The following is a 17,698-nucleotide window of genomic DNA, read 5'->3' as shown; positions in this document are numbered from 1 at the left end:
CTTTTAGAAATGTATGCATATGAAAAGTGATGGCCACTTCGTGAAATAGACACTTGCACAATTATGCCAGGAGTGTTCATTAAGATTTTTAAACATTATTTTCTTTATTTATAAAATGTAATATTTATGAAATAATGTTGTCTACTGTCACACCATAGGACAATTTTGAGATTTGGCTCAAAGTTCTAAAAAAAACTAACAATAACTTGGGTATTAAAACAACAAATTCATATAAAACAAGAAAATGTTTAACCATTTACAGTATTTTAAATTATGAAAATGTGAAATAAATTATGTTTTATCTCCTGTGACAGTGAAAAAGCCATGTCACGTCAACTACCCAAATGCATAATATATACTCAGTACTATTTTTTTCACTTGTTAAGAGCTTTTTTTTTTCCCCAGTGAAGGTCTTCGTATTTATTTAAGGTGGTACTGTTCCTAGCTTGGTTTCAGGATAGACGAGAATTTCTGAAAATTCTTTAAAACGTTAATTCGCCTTCATCTAAGCAGGTTGATGAATATCCTGTTATACAAACTGAAAGTGTATTAATAATTAAAACAAAACATTAAGTCCATGTAGGATCTTTCCTTTTGGTAATAAATGTTTATTAGTCTGAATTAACCTAAACAGTATATACACAGGTGGCAAGAAATGCAGTAAAAAACAGCATTGTGGCTGATTTTTTAACACAAAATACACTATTGTGCTGATATTAATATCTCAAGGTGTTCACCATGCTCAAAGTAAATTAAGTATGACATCTATTATGTTCCTGATTGCTTGATTCTGATTGGCCAGAATGTGGGAATCGAGCTATGAGGCGTATCATTGGTTTACTGGAATTTAAACACCTCTGTGTTGTTGATTGCTTTCCTAGAACAGCTCATCCGCTAGCGTTGTATTCCTCACTTACCGAACCGCACTGTAACCGAGGGTGTGCTGGATGTTTTGACAGTAGAAATTAGTAGTAGTCTATTAGTAGTCTAATGATCCAGTAAGACTGCAATTACAATACTCTATACGATAAAGTGCCTGTGTGTGACCTGTCTGTTTATTCTCCAGTGTAATTGGGCTGCCTTTTCTCTATAAAAGCTGTCATTCCCTCTTGCCTGTCTTGTGTTGGAATAACCTGCAGGAGAGAAACAGGAGTGACACTTCATACAACAGGTGTAAACACAGAGAATTTTTAAGCAGCGTAATATAAGACTCGACGCATGTCCTCTAATCACACTAAAATTCCTTTTTTCATGAAAAGCCTCATTTCGTCTTAAGTCTCAACATCCGTACATACTTATAACTGTAACTTATCAATGATATTTTTAATATTATCAATGGCTAATTAAGCTCTATATACTATAAAGATAAGGAATCTATAATCCCAGTCCCATCACTGGGAAAGAACGTGTACTGTGTTTAGAGTCTCACCCGGGCGTAGCACATCCCCTCGATGGCCATTCCTGAAGCGATGTCCACCTCTATTCCTCGGTTGATGGCTTCCTTGGCCATTCGCACCGCAAACGGAGCCTGTGGACAAACCAGAATAGGTGACGTCACGGTCTCTGGGCTAATATAATAATCTGCAGCAAGATACTGACACCTAATCAGAAACTCAGACTCCAATCAAAAAGGAATCAGAATCAGAAAGGTCTTTATTGCCAAGTATGTTTTCACATACGAGGAATTTGTTCTGGTACGGGAGCTCCACAATGTAAACAGAATGGCAATGATAAGAAATGAACACATGTATAATAGACAGTTGTATGTACAGTGGAAAAAAATGTGTTGAAGTATTGAAGTATAGATGAGTACGTGTAAACAATGTAAGAACAGGGTTTGTTCTGTGTGTTAGGTGTTCATCAGATGTATGTTAAGGAAGAGACGAAGTCGGTGTTGTGGTTCAAACTGGGTTCCATCAGTGCGACATAAACAGTCCTCTCATCTCTGCTAGCACCAGTGAAAGATTTAAAATGCTGCTTTGTGTTGTGAAAAAGGAGAAAGCAATAAAAGTAGAGCTTAATTGTGTTTTGACCAGAAGATTTACATTCCTTACCTGACTTTGTCCTAAATAGGTTTTTCAGTTGTTATGTGAAAACAAGGGAAATTTTTATCTAGGTGGGAAGTACATGCACGTTCTAGAGAATTTATTTATTCATCATTAGTCATAACTATAGTCATTGGGACCCTTCGTGAAAATGCCATATACAGTGAGTGATGAGAAGAATCCATGAAGTCATTTTGTCTTTAAACAAGCTCTACTTCTGACTCTGGAGAGGATGACAGGACGGAGCTTCTTCCTGTGGTGTCTAACAAGCACAGCGGGGCATTTCTTATCATCAACCCCAGTTGTTTCGACAAGGTATAATAGGTAGAAATGCAGCAAGATTACTGTACATAATGTACATGGGAACAACAAGGGAACGAGACAGAAACGCTAAATGAGTTTGTTCTAGCAGGATGTCAGTCTGACTGCAGACTCCATTAAATCAATTGGGAAAAATCACAGTAAGAGACATTGTGCTTGTGTGTCAATCTGACCCACCTGAGGGAGAATTTCCTGAGCCAGGTTCAGAGCCTCTCTATACGCTGCATCTCCGCCTTGGTTTTGTGGTACGGCACGGTTCACTAATCCCAGGTGTAGAGCCTGCTCTCCCCTTACACGCCGCCCAGTAAAGATCAGCTCCTTAGCCACAGCAAATCCCACTGCCCGTGGCAAACGCTGACTGCCCCCTAGTGCACAGTGAGAAGAGGGCACCTGTAGGATGACCAGCTGGTAGACTGTTGGCCTAAACAAAGATATTTTTTATCCTGTCTTCTCCAATATCTTACCTGCCCCTGGAAGCAGCCCTCGTGTGGTCTCAATCAGGCCCATCTGAGCAGTGTGTGCTGCAAAAAATCACGAACACACAAAAAAGTAAATGAAAATAGGTCTCAAGGTGTCTGATGCTTCTGCCATGATTGCTAAAAAATAAACAAACAATGAATAAATTCTATTACCCCGCTTCTGTTGCACTGCCACAACCTGCTCTTGTAAGGTCGGTGTAAACACTTACCTGCTGTGCGGAGGTCACACGCCAGCGCCATCTCCAGCCCACCCCCTAGAGCAAAGCCGTCCAGTGCTGCGATGGTTGGCATTGGCAACGCCGCTGGCAGAGTGGAGACAGTGCATGCATCAGATAGATCATAGACCATGCTAGCACACAGCTGGGCTTTTATAGTGCACTGTTATGCTGAAAGACTAAGTTATATATCATAACTTGTTACAAAACAGTATTCATATTTCTTCAGAGAGGCCTTCAGAAAAAAGTGTTCCCATGGTATGTTCAGTGCTCAAAGGAAAGGATTGACCAGCACCATGAACAGGATGAAGTGGTTAATGAAGCTGAATAAATGAAGCAGTAAATGCAAAATCTAATATTAACAGTTGTATTATTGTGATCATAGTAAATAGTCAATCAAGCATCTCATCACATAGAACATGGCCAGCCCCCAAACACTAATATTTTTTCTCATCATGTCTCACCTATCTCGCTCATTAATGAACGGAGTCCACGAACAAACTGCTCAGCCTCAGAGTTGCTCATCTGTGCTCTTTCCTTCAGATCAGCCCCTTTAACAGATCACAGATCAATTGCATCTTTCTATCTAGCTTAACAAATGAAACGTTGTCTAAGAGGTTAAATTGATTTAGATTGAATGCATGTATGTAGGTTTTCTGTATCGAAGACTGCTGACCTGCACAAAAGACTCCAGGTACCTGACTCTTAAAAATCACCACGCGCACACCTGCGTCATGGTGCAAACCTGACACCAGCTCTCGCATCTACTGTACAGACAGAAATGTGAAGCAGCGAGTGGGAGAAATATTGATAAAACTGAGAAATGGAGCCAAGAGAGAGGAATCAGCAGGAGCAAAGGAACATCATAAATCTTTCCTATTCGTGTCATGTTTTTTTTTATTGCAAATATGAATTTACTGCTGTCAAAAGATGAATTATAGCTGCCTCCGGATACTGCTTGACTTTGGCAGGAAAACAATAACTTTTAAAAAGGACAGAAATATCAGACAGAAACAGAGGGTATAAGCTTCATTGTCTGATGGGATTTTCAGAAGTGCCAAACAAAGGGTGGATCCCAAAGATACGAGCAAGTGTGATCAGACCTGAGCCACAAACACACGACCCAGAGAATTACGTGCCCGTTCCCGACGCATTAGAACCTCCACAATGCCTGAGAGAGAGAGAGAGAGAGAGAGAGAGAGAGAGAGATGAGAAATTAATTGGACTTCAAGTACAACTCAAACAGGGATGTTGTCACAAAGCATTAAGTAAAACAGTACCTCTGATTGGTACGAATTTGTCAAACGTATAAATTACGTACGTCTTTTAACGATACGACGTTTGTTCATCTTTCTCAGTGTAAACGCTAGAGATTAATGTATATTTAAAAACTGTCCTGAAAAGGACATTCAATATAACAGCTGATGGAGACACCAGAGTACCTAAATTCAGTACTCAACTACTACCATCATTCAGTATGGTTGTGGATCAGAACTTTAACCTTCTCATTTTACATCTCCTGACAATCACACATGCAAACATGGTGCAAGGCCACGGTTTAATCAGCTGATCTGATGTCCATGTCTTTGAATTAAACCAGATTTATATGTTCGTGTGTATATGTTTGTAATCAACATTCAGACACTGTATTGCCTTTTAGGATAAGAATAAAGACATAATATAATATACAGTATATACAAAAACAAAAATATATAAAGAGTAGTGGTTATGCTGAAGACATATAGCACATAGGTAATATTGAACATTGTTCAAAATTTCTGTTATGGCACGTTTAAAATACTTTGTTATTGTTTATTATTGCAGTGAAACAGTAATAACAGTGTGTATTATGGTGACTGGTTCACTGTCACAAAGTCTAATAGCAGCAGGGAAAAAAGACCTGTTTTACTGTTAATGTCGCAGAAAGAGTGTGATGTTAACTTCATTATCACAGTTATTATTAGTCATGCTAAGAAGAAAGTAATTAGTTTATGTTAGGTTTGTAACAGAACCTGTCTGCAATGCAAATGATAACGCTTATCCTGAAATCTGATAGGCTGGAATTATAATCAGGTGATTAAATAGTGCTTCGCCATTGGCTGGTTTACAAATTAAGGCTCACTACTAATACACGTAGTAGTATAGTGTAGTGCACTTACTTATGTAGTGTACATTACGTCTGTCAAGTTTAATCCACGTTTCCCAGTCAAACATGTAGCCTGAGTTTATATACATGTGTAAAAAGGCTGGTGCTGTAACTAAAACACCAAGCACCTACCATGGTCTTCACCTTCCAAGCGACTTATATCCACTTCTACTGCGTCTTGGTTCAATACAGCACTAAGCCCTCGAACAAAGCTCTTATTCTGATTAAAAACACCAATGTTTACAGCTGTTAGCTTTAGTTTAGAGCTACATCGTCCAACCGAGCAAACTCCCACCGCAAACCTCCGAAACATGGCCGTTAATCTGTGGGGCTCTTAAATCTGAGGTAAAAGTTAGTTGCCTAATCCACCTTCCGTTAACAAACACGACCTTACGTCACCATGGACGCGTCCTACGTCGCTCACAAGGTGACCGAGCAGAAAGTTTGACACACACACACACCTGGCTTTTGTTTTAACAAAAATATTTTTTTCACAGAAAAGTTTTATGATGTTTTACCAATTCCTAAGGTGAAAAAAGTAAATAAATGCACAGGTTTTCCCCCCAGTAGTTTGGGTGCAGTAGTGTTTATTACCAGCAGAGGGCGATAGATAGAGCAATCTTCATTATACTGTACAGTACACATATTCAGCTTTGCAACAGCAGGATAAATATAGTATTTTTATGGAGGATTCATACATTTAATAAAGGTATTTTTTATTACAATGCAATATTCATTTCTATTTATCTGTTATTTATTATTTGGTGAGTTTTTGTATTAACCTACAGAAATGACATGACTACATTTCATCATTTCATATAAAGTACAGTCAAGTCAATGAATATTTGTACATTGACAAATATTCACAGAATTTTGAGTTGAAATTCAATAATAAACTCAAACATAAGCTCAAAGTAAAGGCTTTGATTTTAGGTACACCATTTAGGACATGATGTAGGAATTACAGCCATTTTTAATATGTGCCCCCCTTTTTTTGACATATATAAGCCTACATTAAATTCTAATTTAAAAATTGGTTGCAAAAAATCCTTTGCTGTCCCTGACTACCTGAACAATAGATGTCACCAGACACTGGGTTTCCTCCCTGGTGATGTTCTGCCAGGTCTTAACTGCAGCTGTCTTCAGTTCATGCTTGTTCTTCTGGTGTTTCAATTCAGCTCAGGTGCAGAATATTCCACTTCGGTTCCTTAAAAAAGTCTGCTAAGTATGCTTCGGGTCATTGTATATTTGCAGTGTTAAATGGCATATCCTGTGATGATTTTTGAAGCATTTGTCTGCATCTGAGCAGAAAATATAATCAAATACAGTACACTTTAGAATTCACCTTATTGCTTTGCTTTCATCAGCTAACACGTCATCAATAAATACAACAGAACCGGTTCCACTGCCAGCCGCACACACTGTGGTATTATTAGATTCATAAGCGGTTCCTTTCTTTTAACATACGTTCTTTCTTCCTATATTTCTGTCCATAGAATGTTGTTTCCTGATTTTGAGGCCGTTGAGGCCGTAAACCGTTTTTAAGGTCTGTATTTAATCTGGTGAAGTTTTCTTTTAATACTTGACGTTGACACAGATACACCTGCCTCGTTCTGGATGGTGTTCTTGATCTGGCCAACAGTTATGAAGTGAACTCCAAGATGGATATTTTCATAATGTAAACTTATGCATAGCTGATATTAGAACATTAATATATGCTCAACAAATCCCACCAAGATGTTGACAATAAATTGTGATGAGCAGAATTAAAAATGAAGGTCATGTTGTGACACCAATTTTATTTTTTGGCTCATAGAGTTTACAAAATGTATAAAATGCTCAGTAATTCTGTCCATTATGATCTCCAGAATGATGTTTAAAGTTCAACAAATGAGTTATTATAGCTTGTTAGATGTTTAGGTATCCATAAAAATATATTTTTATTAAAAAATGCAGCTTGTGTAGAATAAAAGTGTGTGTGTGCTCACAGACCTCAAGTATATACTGTAGGAGTGTGAAGCAGAGTAGTGACACTAGAACATTAGTGAGTGCTGTGTGTGTCTCTTGCGAATATCTCTCTGATGCTCAGTGCTCTGTCGCACAAAGGCTGTCCTCTATGACGTATGTATCTGGCTTTGCGTGCCTCTGCCATTGCTTGCACAAAATTAGGAAGTGTGTGAACCATCCTCAGCTGGCTGTCAGGTGCGTGGGTGTCAGAGAGGGAAGAAAGAGGAGTAGAGTAGGGTATTGCTACATTCATCTCCTCTTCTTTATCTGTATATCTTGCTGCTATCTGATCATATTCTCTTTGACCGTCCTTTGAACTAAATCCGTGTGTTGACTTCCGTCCGTCCCTCTCTACAGCCCTGTGTTTCTTATTCTGTCCATCCCTATCTCCCTCCTTTTTCTCTCTGGTTGGAGAAGCTGGAGGAAGCATGTTTGAGGGCTGTGGTTTGAGGTCTGGCAGACACACAGGCACTGAAGTGTTATCAGCCCTGTTTTCACCACTGCTGAGAAAGTCCTGAACACGAGCCTGCAGGGAGAAAATGGACCCCAGCTTCCCAGACCTACAGAGCGGGAACGGAATAAAATGCAGAATTAGAGCTAGTTCTTTTTCCTAGCTGAAACATTTCCTACTCAACTGTGGAGTAGAGCTTTCTGGAATAAAGCTCATAGAAATATTTAATAATAGACTTGAGGAAGTGAGTTCTTGAATTGCATCATGCTGAATACAAAACTGAAAAAGAAGAAATTCTGAAATAAACTGATGAAATCCATGATTGACACTTATAATCTCTGCAAGTGTGTGTATTTGCCCTTGGTATTTCTCAAGCATCTGGAGCTGCTGATCTTCTTTCACTGTTACACTCATTCCTTTCAGACTCAACACCACTTTTTCTTGCCAGCTTGCCATTTTGGGAATACTGATGGTTAGGATTAGGGTGTTGTGTCGCTAAAGATTTTTAAACCATCTATCCGTCAGCCTATTTATAAGTGAGTGCCAATCAAGTGTAGAATTGAACCCTGTACAAATTGAATCTGAGATATTAGAAGAAATATCAGATCACAGGTGCTTCCCGAAAGACTAGCAGGGTTTTTTCAGGAGTCTGCCTCAGCCGTCATTTGCTAACTCAAACACAACCACAAGAGTCTCTTTCAGTCTTGCCTCTAAAAACAGGCAAGACGTCAAACAATGATGCTCATGAACCTTGAGTAGAAATTGTCTCTAGCTCTGTAGGCGATTTGGCAAAGATACCACATTCCAGAAATTGTTATGTTAAACTTAACATCCTTGGAGTTCTGAGGCTTGGCAGGCAGATTTCTTAGCCGATAGCCATATTTTATTTCATTTCTATTGATCCATTTGGCCATGAAATATGTGCACAATGTGAGGGGCAAATGGTGTTTTCAAATAGCAGATAAAATGAAAAACAAAAATTGTGGTTACATCACATACTCAAAAGTCAAAATGTAAGTCAAATATAAAAAATTTGCAGTGAGGAATGAACAGAAAAACATGTTGGAAAATCTTTATTTTTTTCCAAGAATCATGAATTTAGTTTTAGCTAATGATGAAATTGAAGAATATAATTTTTGAAAAGAAAATTATTATTTACACTAAACACTGATAGGAATTGCTCTGCACCGATGAAAGATCCCGTTAGGAAAAATCCTATTAAAAATGTTGAATTTTCCACTGAAGTGGCCCGAATCTTATTACCTGACTCAAGTATAACAAATCAAAGCTTCACTTCTGCTCCCTCTGCAGCATCCACAGATCTGCAGTCATCAGATCAACGAGCCTGACACAGTTAGCAGATCAAGATGATTGTTGAAACAATCCTCTAATCCTCACTGTCATTATCATTAGCTACAGCAAGTCAAGTATTAAACGAGTGAGTCAAAAAATACTCATTATCCTGCCACAAAACTGTTTAACCCTGACCCTGTTTGCATCTTGTTTGTGAAAATAAATCATGCAATATTGAGTGAAACAATACAAAGATGAATGAAAATATTTTTTGCTTCTACTTTTTTTAATTAACCATTTAGCTGACACTGGAATGGAAATCGACTTCAGTCTCCAGGAAATTAGTCTTTTTCTATTGGTATAAACAAATGAATTCTTTTCTGGCTGCATGTCTGATCTAATGATCTAAAATTTATATAACTTTCAAATTGACATAACGTTTACTTTAAAGTTACTTTAAAACTTTTCTATGAATCTATTACCCATAATAGGGGAGATAAAAAATACTTATGAACAATTACAAATTCTTAAAGTCTACCTTAATATGAGCTGTTAACAACTACTGTGGATTTTGACTCAGCAGGATTCGGCTTACCTTTGTGCAGTCTTGAAATAAAGTGTGCTTGGGAATGGGGTGTGCACTATTATTTATGTACCTGGTTAAAATTTTGAGGCACCAGTATTCAAAATCTCTAATCGTGTACAAGTTGTGCTGTACATCCACATGAAGAAACAAAAAAAGAAATTCTTTAAATATTTCAGTCAGTACTACTGTGATGTATAAATTAGAAGAAGTGTGTATCATGATTAAAAAAAAACTGCAGTTTTTGGTTTCTATGATGTTTTATTACTCCACATTTCAGATTTAGATTTGAAGATGTATAGCATTTATCAGATGCTGTGATGTAAAGCACCTGTTTCACTCCAGCAGTTAAACGAATATGCAGCTCTTTCACAAATGCATGTATCTACTTGGAATAAGTGTATCAAAGAGGAGGAGTGAACTGCAGATGAAAAAGTCTGAGAGAATATGAAGGATAGGACAAACTAAGGAAAGGAAAAAATAGGGAGGAAAGGATGAGAGAATGATGAATGATTAGAGCTTTAAGAGGAGTCGCGATGACAGAGATAGAGATGCTGATGGAAGCATTGTGATAGCAAAGGAGGGCAGGGAATGGAGTGAGAAATCTGAAATGGTGTTAGATGCAGAAGATCTGAGATGTTCCTGTAACCCTAATTGGTGGAGGTAGGATATGCTACCAGGATATGTTATTAGGCCTCAAGCCCACAAACAGTGAGAAAGAGAGAAAGTAATAATTTAGTTCGTATTGAAGTTACTTTCTTTTCCATTTCTGTTCTTTTGTCTCTTTGTGTCTGCATGCGTTTACAGTGGTAGTGTTTTCCTCTTCTTGAATGCTTCCTTGTGTGTGTGTGTGTGTGTGTGTGTGTGTGTGTGTGTGTGTGTGTGTGTGTGTGTGTGTGTGTGTGTGTGTGTGTGTGTGTGTGTGTTGTCTCATAATCAAATTCAGTAGTGCAAATATCCAAGGAAATCCCAGCAATCACAACAAACACATTTGCACTTTTAAACTCCCACACAGTCAGGCACTCACACAGCTCTCATCTGAATAACTAGAGCAGGGGATATAATTTAACCACAGCACACATATCACAACACCAATCACACAGACATTACACACAAAAGTGCTTGCATCCTCCCACTAATACAGTATATCACAGTACACCATCACCTGCATGTACCGCCTCCAATTGCCTGAAAGTGGCATTACAGCTATTAGGGTATTCTTAGTCCACACACACACACACACACACACACACACACACACACACACACACACACACACACACACACACACACACACACACACACACACACACACACACACACACACATATACACACACACACACAGAGAGCCAACAGCCTTTCAAAGTACTTCAAACCAATTGTATTTTTATATAACAGTATGCCAAATTGTGCTTCTATCTGTTACTGCTCTTAGTATCTTAGTACTGAAGGCACTGTAAACACACCGTAGCTGCAAACTGTCATCACATCTACTTAGCTATAAATCCTAACGAAATTACTGGGCAAAGCCAAATATACTATCACAAAATACAGCATGTGGATTTCAAACAAATAGTACGGTGAATAATGTTTGACAGGTGAAAGAGCTGACAATGTGTTCTCATTGCTTGAGCTACTGTTTAGGTCTTGTTTATATGAGTTTATCACTAAACACTTTTTTTCCTGCACAGTCCAGACTTTTTCGATTATCTCTAGCTTGACCAGTAAGTTTGTCATAAGATTTGTTGCTGGTTTTGTAATCATGTTACTTTATAAACCAACACTGTTTCATTTTACTGTGTACTTTACCTTACTATAAAGCTTCATGGCTTGACACATCGTTTGGCTTCATGCATTGTTGTTTTTTTTTTGTTTCTATATGCCTCTTACTGACCATGCTGACTCTTTACCTATACCGTGTTACTTAATGTTCCATGTATTCTGACAGGATTTGATCGTTTCCCCCCCCCATTGGTTTGTTATGTAATCAGCTGGAGTTTGATGAATGCAAAATGGGCATCCATACATCTAGTTTAGTTTTCAAAGCCCTCCTCTAAACTGCTACTTCATCATTTTCAACAGTCTCTTTAAACTTGTACTGCGTTAAGAGATAGCACAGAATTAAACATTAAACAGAATTTCCTCTGTGGAAACTAACCCTTCAGAACCACAGCAACCTCAGCTATTCTTGGCATTATGTGACCGGACTTCAGTGTGAGCTCAGTTTTTCAACTGACCTTACAAACATGCCAAATCTAGCTATCAAATGAAATGAGCTTTCAAACAATTTTCTGGTAACTTAAAAAAAACAACAAAAAAAAACCATTTACTGTATTAGTTTAACTTTTACTTGTACATGTCCCAGCATGCTCTTGTGCAGGTCATTCACTTGAACTAAGAGACATGACAATGCTCCTGTGCACAAAGCACAAAGCTGCATGAAGACATGGTGTGTTAAGGTTGAAGTGTAAGAAATTGAGTGTCCTGCATGGAGCTCTGACTCTGAGTTGGACAACCCCAGACCTCTTACAACATCTGATCTCACTAATGCTCTTTTAGCTAAATGATCACAAATCCAAAATGTAGTAAAAAGCGTTCCCAGAAGAGAAGAGTTCCCAGAAGAACTTTATAACAGGAAAGGGAAAATAAATATGAAATGGGGTCATTAACAAGCACCTATGGGAATGCTGGTCAGATGTCTATAAACATTTGGTCAGATTGGATATAGTTGCTGTTAAATATATGCCAGTGATGTGCCATTGATAAGCTTAAAATTTTCAAAGCGGTAATTAGTTATCATATGTGCACACCTTTAAAGTATCACAAAGCAAAAATATGAGATCGTTTACCAGACCGTCACTGCTGTCCTCACCTATGCCTGTTTGTCTCCCTGTCTGCAGGTGGGATTATGGGTAATCGGGTCTTGTTATAGGACACTGCAGGGTTGCTGAGATGATTGGAGGGTCGTGATACCGGAGTGTTTAATCCTCTCCATCGGTTACCTGAGTTAAAACAGAATTGCTGCCCTTAAAACACAGATTAGAAAACACTCCAATCATTCGCTTACACATTCACGCACCTGTTTTAAGGGCAATAAGATGGCGATGTAGTGCTTGTTGCTCTCGGTTCAGTGTGTTCAGATGGTAACGTTTGGCCTCATCGAGCCGTTGTATCCCGTGAGCCAGCCTGGCTTCAGATCTCCTCTCCTCTCTCCTCTGAGCCTCGTTTGGCCACACTGAGCAAAGTGTACGACGCATGCTTTACCCACACACACACACACACACACACACACACACACACACACACACACACACACACACACACACACGCACGCACACACATTTATAATAGTTACAAGATTAATACTGCAATTAACTGCATTTAGTGCCAAATGGTGATCACTTGATCAGTGCTCTTGATTAGGGCTGTCAACGATAAAGCATGCGATAAATACAAAATCCTTTTTTTGCATTAAAATAATTTTCTCTAACACACAAAGGTGCGTCATTAACGTAATTTGCATCACGCAGATGATATTTGGGGTCTGGAGTTTATCACTCAGCCTCTACAATGGCGCAAGCACCAGTAATTCTGTTAGGCGGAAATTTCTCTTTTAAAAGAAAATTGGATTGCACTCTGGATAAATGCAAAGTTGTGTGCATACACTGTAATGAAGAACAGGCCAACCGTCGAAGCTTTTCGAGTTTAAAATATCATTTATAAGTCAAACACATCACAGGTTCTACTATCAAACCGATGAGTAGTGAGTAACAACCCACACTGGACTTGTGTGTAAGGAGTGTGAGTAGACAAACGTCAGCCAGGATTACTGCTTCCTTGTACAATGCCCTCTACATCATGACAAGCTGGTGACCATTGTACAGAAATATCTAGCAACTCCTGCTTCAACTGTGCCATGTAAGACTATTTTCACTTTCAGGATATATAGTGCACAAGAAAAAGGTTGCTCTGGAACCTGAAAATGTTAACAAACTTGTATGCCTTAGCAGCTGGTTAAATTGAATTTGAAAATTGAATTGGGATTTAAACTGGTTTGATGGTTCGCTTTCCTGGATAAAGCAATCTTGTGAAATGTCAAAAATAAACGTTTCATTTCATTCATCGTACAAAAAGAGTGTGATTACTCACTATTAAAAAAATATATAGCTTATAATATAAAAGCTTTAATATAGCCCTAATACTGTATATAGCTTTTTTCTAAATTTGCGATGCATCTTGTTAAGTGTTTTTGTGTGGTTTTTTTGTGGAAAATTACTTGAATTGGTGAAATTACAAGCACAAGATTCTTCTTTTAAACTCCTAGCAGTGAAGACAAACATGTAATGACTTTTTTCTATGATAGTTGTACTCATTTGCATCTCGGTCCATGTGCAAAATCTTTGCTAATTTGCAAAAATGATCACAGAGTTTGCTTCATTACAGTATGTCTTCCTGTCAGGAGTGACTACCATAATGCATAAAGACGGCGCAGTACAGATACCAGACAGCAAACAATCTCTCTACTGTATATTATGACTCTATGATTCCTTCTAGAATGTTGACCCATTTAAGAAAAACACACCATACACCAACACACTAAATGTCTTTGAGCAAAACATTCTGAGTGTTGCTTCTTGTACATGTTTATACTGTGTCAAGAGTATTGCCCACAAGCGCTATGAGACTGACAAACACAAGATAGAATAAGTATTAGTAGTTGTAAGATAATAAACGTTCTTTTAAAGATCCTGCTCTTCTAAACTCCTGAATTTGTCACTGATATACGTAGATGAATCTCAGTTCATGAATCTCAGAACAATTTTTAATGAGGCTTTCTTTTAAACCACACATGAGGTCACTTAGCAAATCTCTTTTCAACCCTAAAATTTAAAATTCTACCTGTAATGAGGAAATTTACACACTTTACCCTCATGTCAAGGCAGTACTAGTTTATCATTATTATCATGCAGATATTAATGGTAACGGTCTCACTAATGGGAGACGGGTATTGGATTGGTCTCCTGTATCTTATACTTAGACCTTATACTCTGTGTCAATAATCCTTAAAGCATGACAGTTATTCTGCTGCATTGTTATTGAATTATTTGTTCAGGTTCGGTATTGTTAAATCTGTTCATGTATGAATGTAATAGGGATTTACAATGGAGACTGGCACAGATACCTAAACTAGTACTTCTCCCAGTCTACTTTATTAACCATGTCAGGCACTCCTACTACTGGTTGCCATGGTAACAACATTTATCAGTGGGTTTACCACTTGACAACAAATCTGTTTTCTTGCCACTCAAATGAATCATTCTGGGGGGAGATATTTTGTTGTTTGTTTATAAATTTCAGCAGCGTTGATCTGCATCAGATTGTATGAGATAAAGGAAATGGATCACATGTGCTCTTCTGTCTTCCCTCCTTTTGTTAGTTTCTACACTGAGAAGCTAAATGTTTGAAGAAAGTCAAACTTTTTCAACTTTGTTGCATCGCCCACACCTAGAATTGAGATTTCCAAACCCAGGAAGGTTAAACGCTCCTTTAGGCTTAGCTATAACATTGGCTGTAACCTGCTAGTACACAGTCTATGATTTCTAGGCTTTACTTTTAAACTGAATGGTTGTGTGTGAGGATTAAGCATGGTCAAATGAGTGTGTTGGTCTTAAAGGTTGAATGACGTTTTACAGAAAGTTTGATTTGAAATTATGATTGTGGTCAATGTTCCAAAGTTTGTTTGTTTTTTACATGTGTTCACAGCTTTGTTCACAGTTAATATTTGTCGATAGAAACTTGACGAGATGGAGATAAAACTATGAAACTGTGAAGTGCTTCAGGTTAATATTTATGTGGCTGAAGATGTTCTTATCCAGAGAGTTAATGGTTTGACTACCTAATAATTGAGTGTAATAAAAGTTTAAGGCTTCTAAATAGCCATTATAGCTTCTTCTTCTTTTGCTCAAATGTATGCAGTAAAGCTGGCTGGAATGCTAATTCAGACATACACATTTGGGGCAAGTCGTGGCCTAATGGTTAGAGAGTCTGACTCATAATCCTAAGGATGTGGGTTCGAGTCTCGGGCCGGCCACGACTGAGGTGCCCTTGATCAAGGCACCGAACCCCCCAACTGCTCCCTGGGCGCAGCAGCATAAATGGCTGCGCACTGCTCTGGGTGTGTGTTCACGGTGTGTGTGTGTGTTCACTGCTGTGTGTGTGCACTTTGAATGGGTCAAATGCAGAGAACGAATTCTGAGTATGGGTCACCGTACTTAGCCGTATGTCACGTCACTTTCACTTTCATCTACTGAATGTACAGAGTGATGTTATCGTTACTACTGAAATGGTTGTTATTATATGAGCAACATTCCTCCATCTATCTATTCATCAGTCCTTTATTCCGTCAATCCAATCAGTTTAGCCGTACAACTGATTGGATTTTCTTTTGTTATGAAAAAAGCACTTCACTACATTACATTAAATACAATTGCATTAAAAGGCATCATTGTTTGTTTGTCTAGCGCTCTATTATTAAAGTCAGGTTAACATTAAACATCTAGACGGTTATAATGTAGTCCAAAGCAAAATCACTAATTAACAACTAAAAAGGTAACACTTCAATTATGCCTGAGATATCCATTATGACATGCAATTAATTTAAAACGCAAATGAGGATCCGCAGGAGAGAAAGTCACTTTTATTTTCTTGTCTTAATTGCTGACAATTATCTGATATCAACTCATTACAAGTCATTAAGTCATAATAATAATGTGGCACATGATGTGTCTCATGGGGATTAGTATCAGAGAGACTCTCCTTCAGCACACTGAAGAAATATCACTTGAAGATTTAAAGTGCAGCCCTAAAGCAGCCCTGTTTGTGGTGTGGTGCTCTCAAATCACCATCAAATGATGTATATTCAAGAACATTAATTTGCCACATTATAATTTTTCATTACAATAGTAAATCATGCATTTTAACATCTATTTATAGTTACATTTACTTTGTCGAACATCCACCAGAGTTACTTCCCGTTCCGATCTACCTCTCTTATATAATAGGAGCTATAAACTTTTGTTTTCACACTACCTGCTTTTTTCTCGCTATAGAGACTAATAAGACAGAAATGCTGAAATCCTCTGTCCTGGAGAAACTTACTGACCGTTACAAAGCCCTGACATCCTGGACCACATCCACAAATGTTATATAAATGTTTAGTTCACCATATAAAATTTCACCATATCAGAACATTGCATATGCTCAATTCCTTTAAAAGCCATTAATATTAACATGAACCTAATATTTTATACCTAATTCTAAATCTTTTTGCATTATAACATCTTCATATTTACAGTATTAAATATTACCATATGTGGCTCTGTCTTTGAATAAATAACATAATTATTTCAATGTTTAAGAAGTAGTTTCAATTTTAAAATGTCCGTATTAGAGATTGTGAAATATGACCATGTTTAGAACTTACCTCAAAGTTGGATTTGATCCTGAAATGCTGCTTTACTTACGAATCCAGACATATATTTTTGCAGATAACCCGTTACTGTTCGATTGCCTCTGTAGTCTTCTGTATAGAAAGATGAAAACAACTAATGGAAATGAAAACTCTAAATGACTTGAAGGCTGTAAACTTGACTTGAAAGAGTAAGATCTCTGGCAGTCCTTTCCATCAGACTGTCCATAAAATCAGAAGACAGGCACAGAATGTGAACAAAACTGATGAAATTCGGTTAATTCCTGCTTACTTCAAGTACAAGTTGTTTGCTTGACTATCACTGAATGTTTGCTCTTGGAGTCCACTTAGTCCCCCACCACCTAGTGGGTTACCAAGGGTAACTAGGGCACTGGGTGAAGAAATGTGACCAGTCCCACTGGCAGGATCTCCATAGCTACCAGAAAACTTTTCTTGTGATTTTGTGCTTGGTTGATTAAAGCAAGCTTCTAAACTTTAGAGTCCGGTTTTCCCGGGCCTTCTAGGAGACGGTCCGAGAAAATGGGATATCTTGTGTTAACTTTTAAAGCCCTTTCACCTCTGATGCCCTGAGAGTTAAACAAGGCAAGCATTTGCAACAGCTGATTGTGGTCATCAGATAAAGCTAACTTTCCAGTCTGAAAGACAGTCATATAGCCATTTACTATTA

At 38.0% G+C, this 17,698-nt stretch overlaps 2 protein-coding genes across 3 annotated transcripts; both read right to left on the bottom strand.

Moving 5' to 3' along the window:
- Positions 1 to 580: 580 nt before the first annotated feature.
- echdc2 (enoyl CoA hydratase domain containing 2) lies at positions 581 to 5,611 on the bottom strand. 2 transcript variants are annotated; one of them, XM_027155179.2, is made up of 9 exons: positions 5,339 to 5,611; positions 4,164 to 4,231; positions 3,737 to 3,824; positions 3,525 to 3,611; positions 3,055 to 3,147; positions 2,831 to 2,887; positions 2,544 to 2,731; positions 1,430 to 1,528; positions 581 to 1,133 (listed from the first exon to the last, which is right to left on the bottom strand). In XM_027155179.2, exons 1-9 carry the CDS (start codon positions 5,517 to 5,519, stop codon positions 1,056 to 1,058), a joined length of 939 nt encoding a protein of 312 aa, XP_027010980.1. In that variant the 5' UTR covers positions 5,520 to 5,611; the 3' UTR covers positions 581 to 1,055. The 2 variants fall into 2 exon arrangements, with proteins under 2 accessions (XP_027010980.1, XP_027010981.1); XM_027155180.2 differs by having other exon boundaries at positions 3,737 to 3,827; positions 5,339 to 5,389.
- A 312-nt stretch (positions 5,612 to 5,923) lies between these two features.
- On the bottom strand, positions 5,924 to 17,327 carry LOC113648118. Its single transcript, XM_047801482.1, has 4 exons — positions 17,026 to 17,327; positions 12,622 to 12,800; positions 12,415 to 12,544; positions 5,924 to 7,773 (listed from the first exon to the last, which is right to left on the bottom strand). The coding sequence occupies exons 2-4, from the start codon at positions 12,797 to 12,799 to the stop codon at positions 7,248 to 7,250; spliced, it is 834 nt and encodes a 277-aa protein (XP_047657438.1). The 5' UTR covers position 12,800; positions 17,026 to 17,327; the 3' UTR covers positions 5,924 to 7,247.
- Between the last annotated feature and the right edge of the window lie 371 nt (positions 17,328 to 17,698).

Source organism: Tachysurus fulvidraco, chromosome 16, assembly GCF_022655615.1.
Source record: "Tachysurus fulvidraco isolate hzauxx_2018 chromosome 16, HZAU_PFXX_2.0, whole genome shotgun sequence".
NCBI lineage: Eukaryota > Metazoa > Chordata > Actinopteri > Siluriformes > Bagridae > Tachysurus > Tachysurus fulvidraco.
The sequence above is the reverse complement of the archived record's forward strand: the minus strand, read 5'-3'. Positions and strand labels throughout refer to the sequence as shown.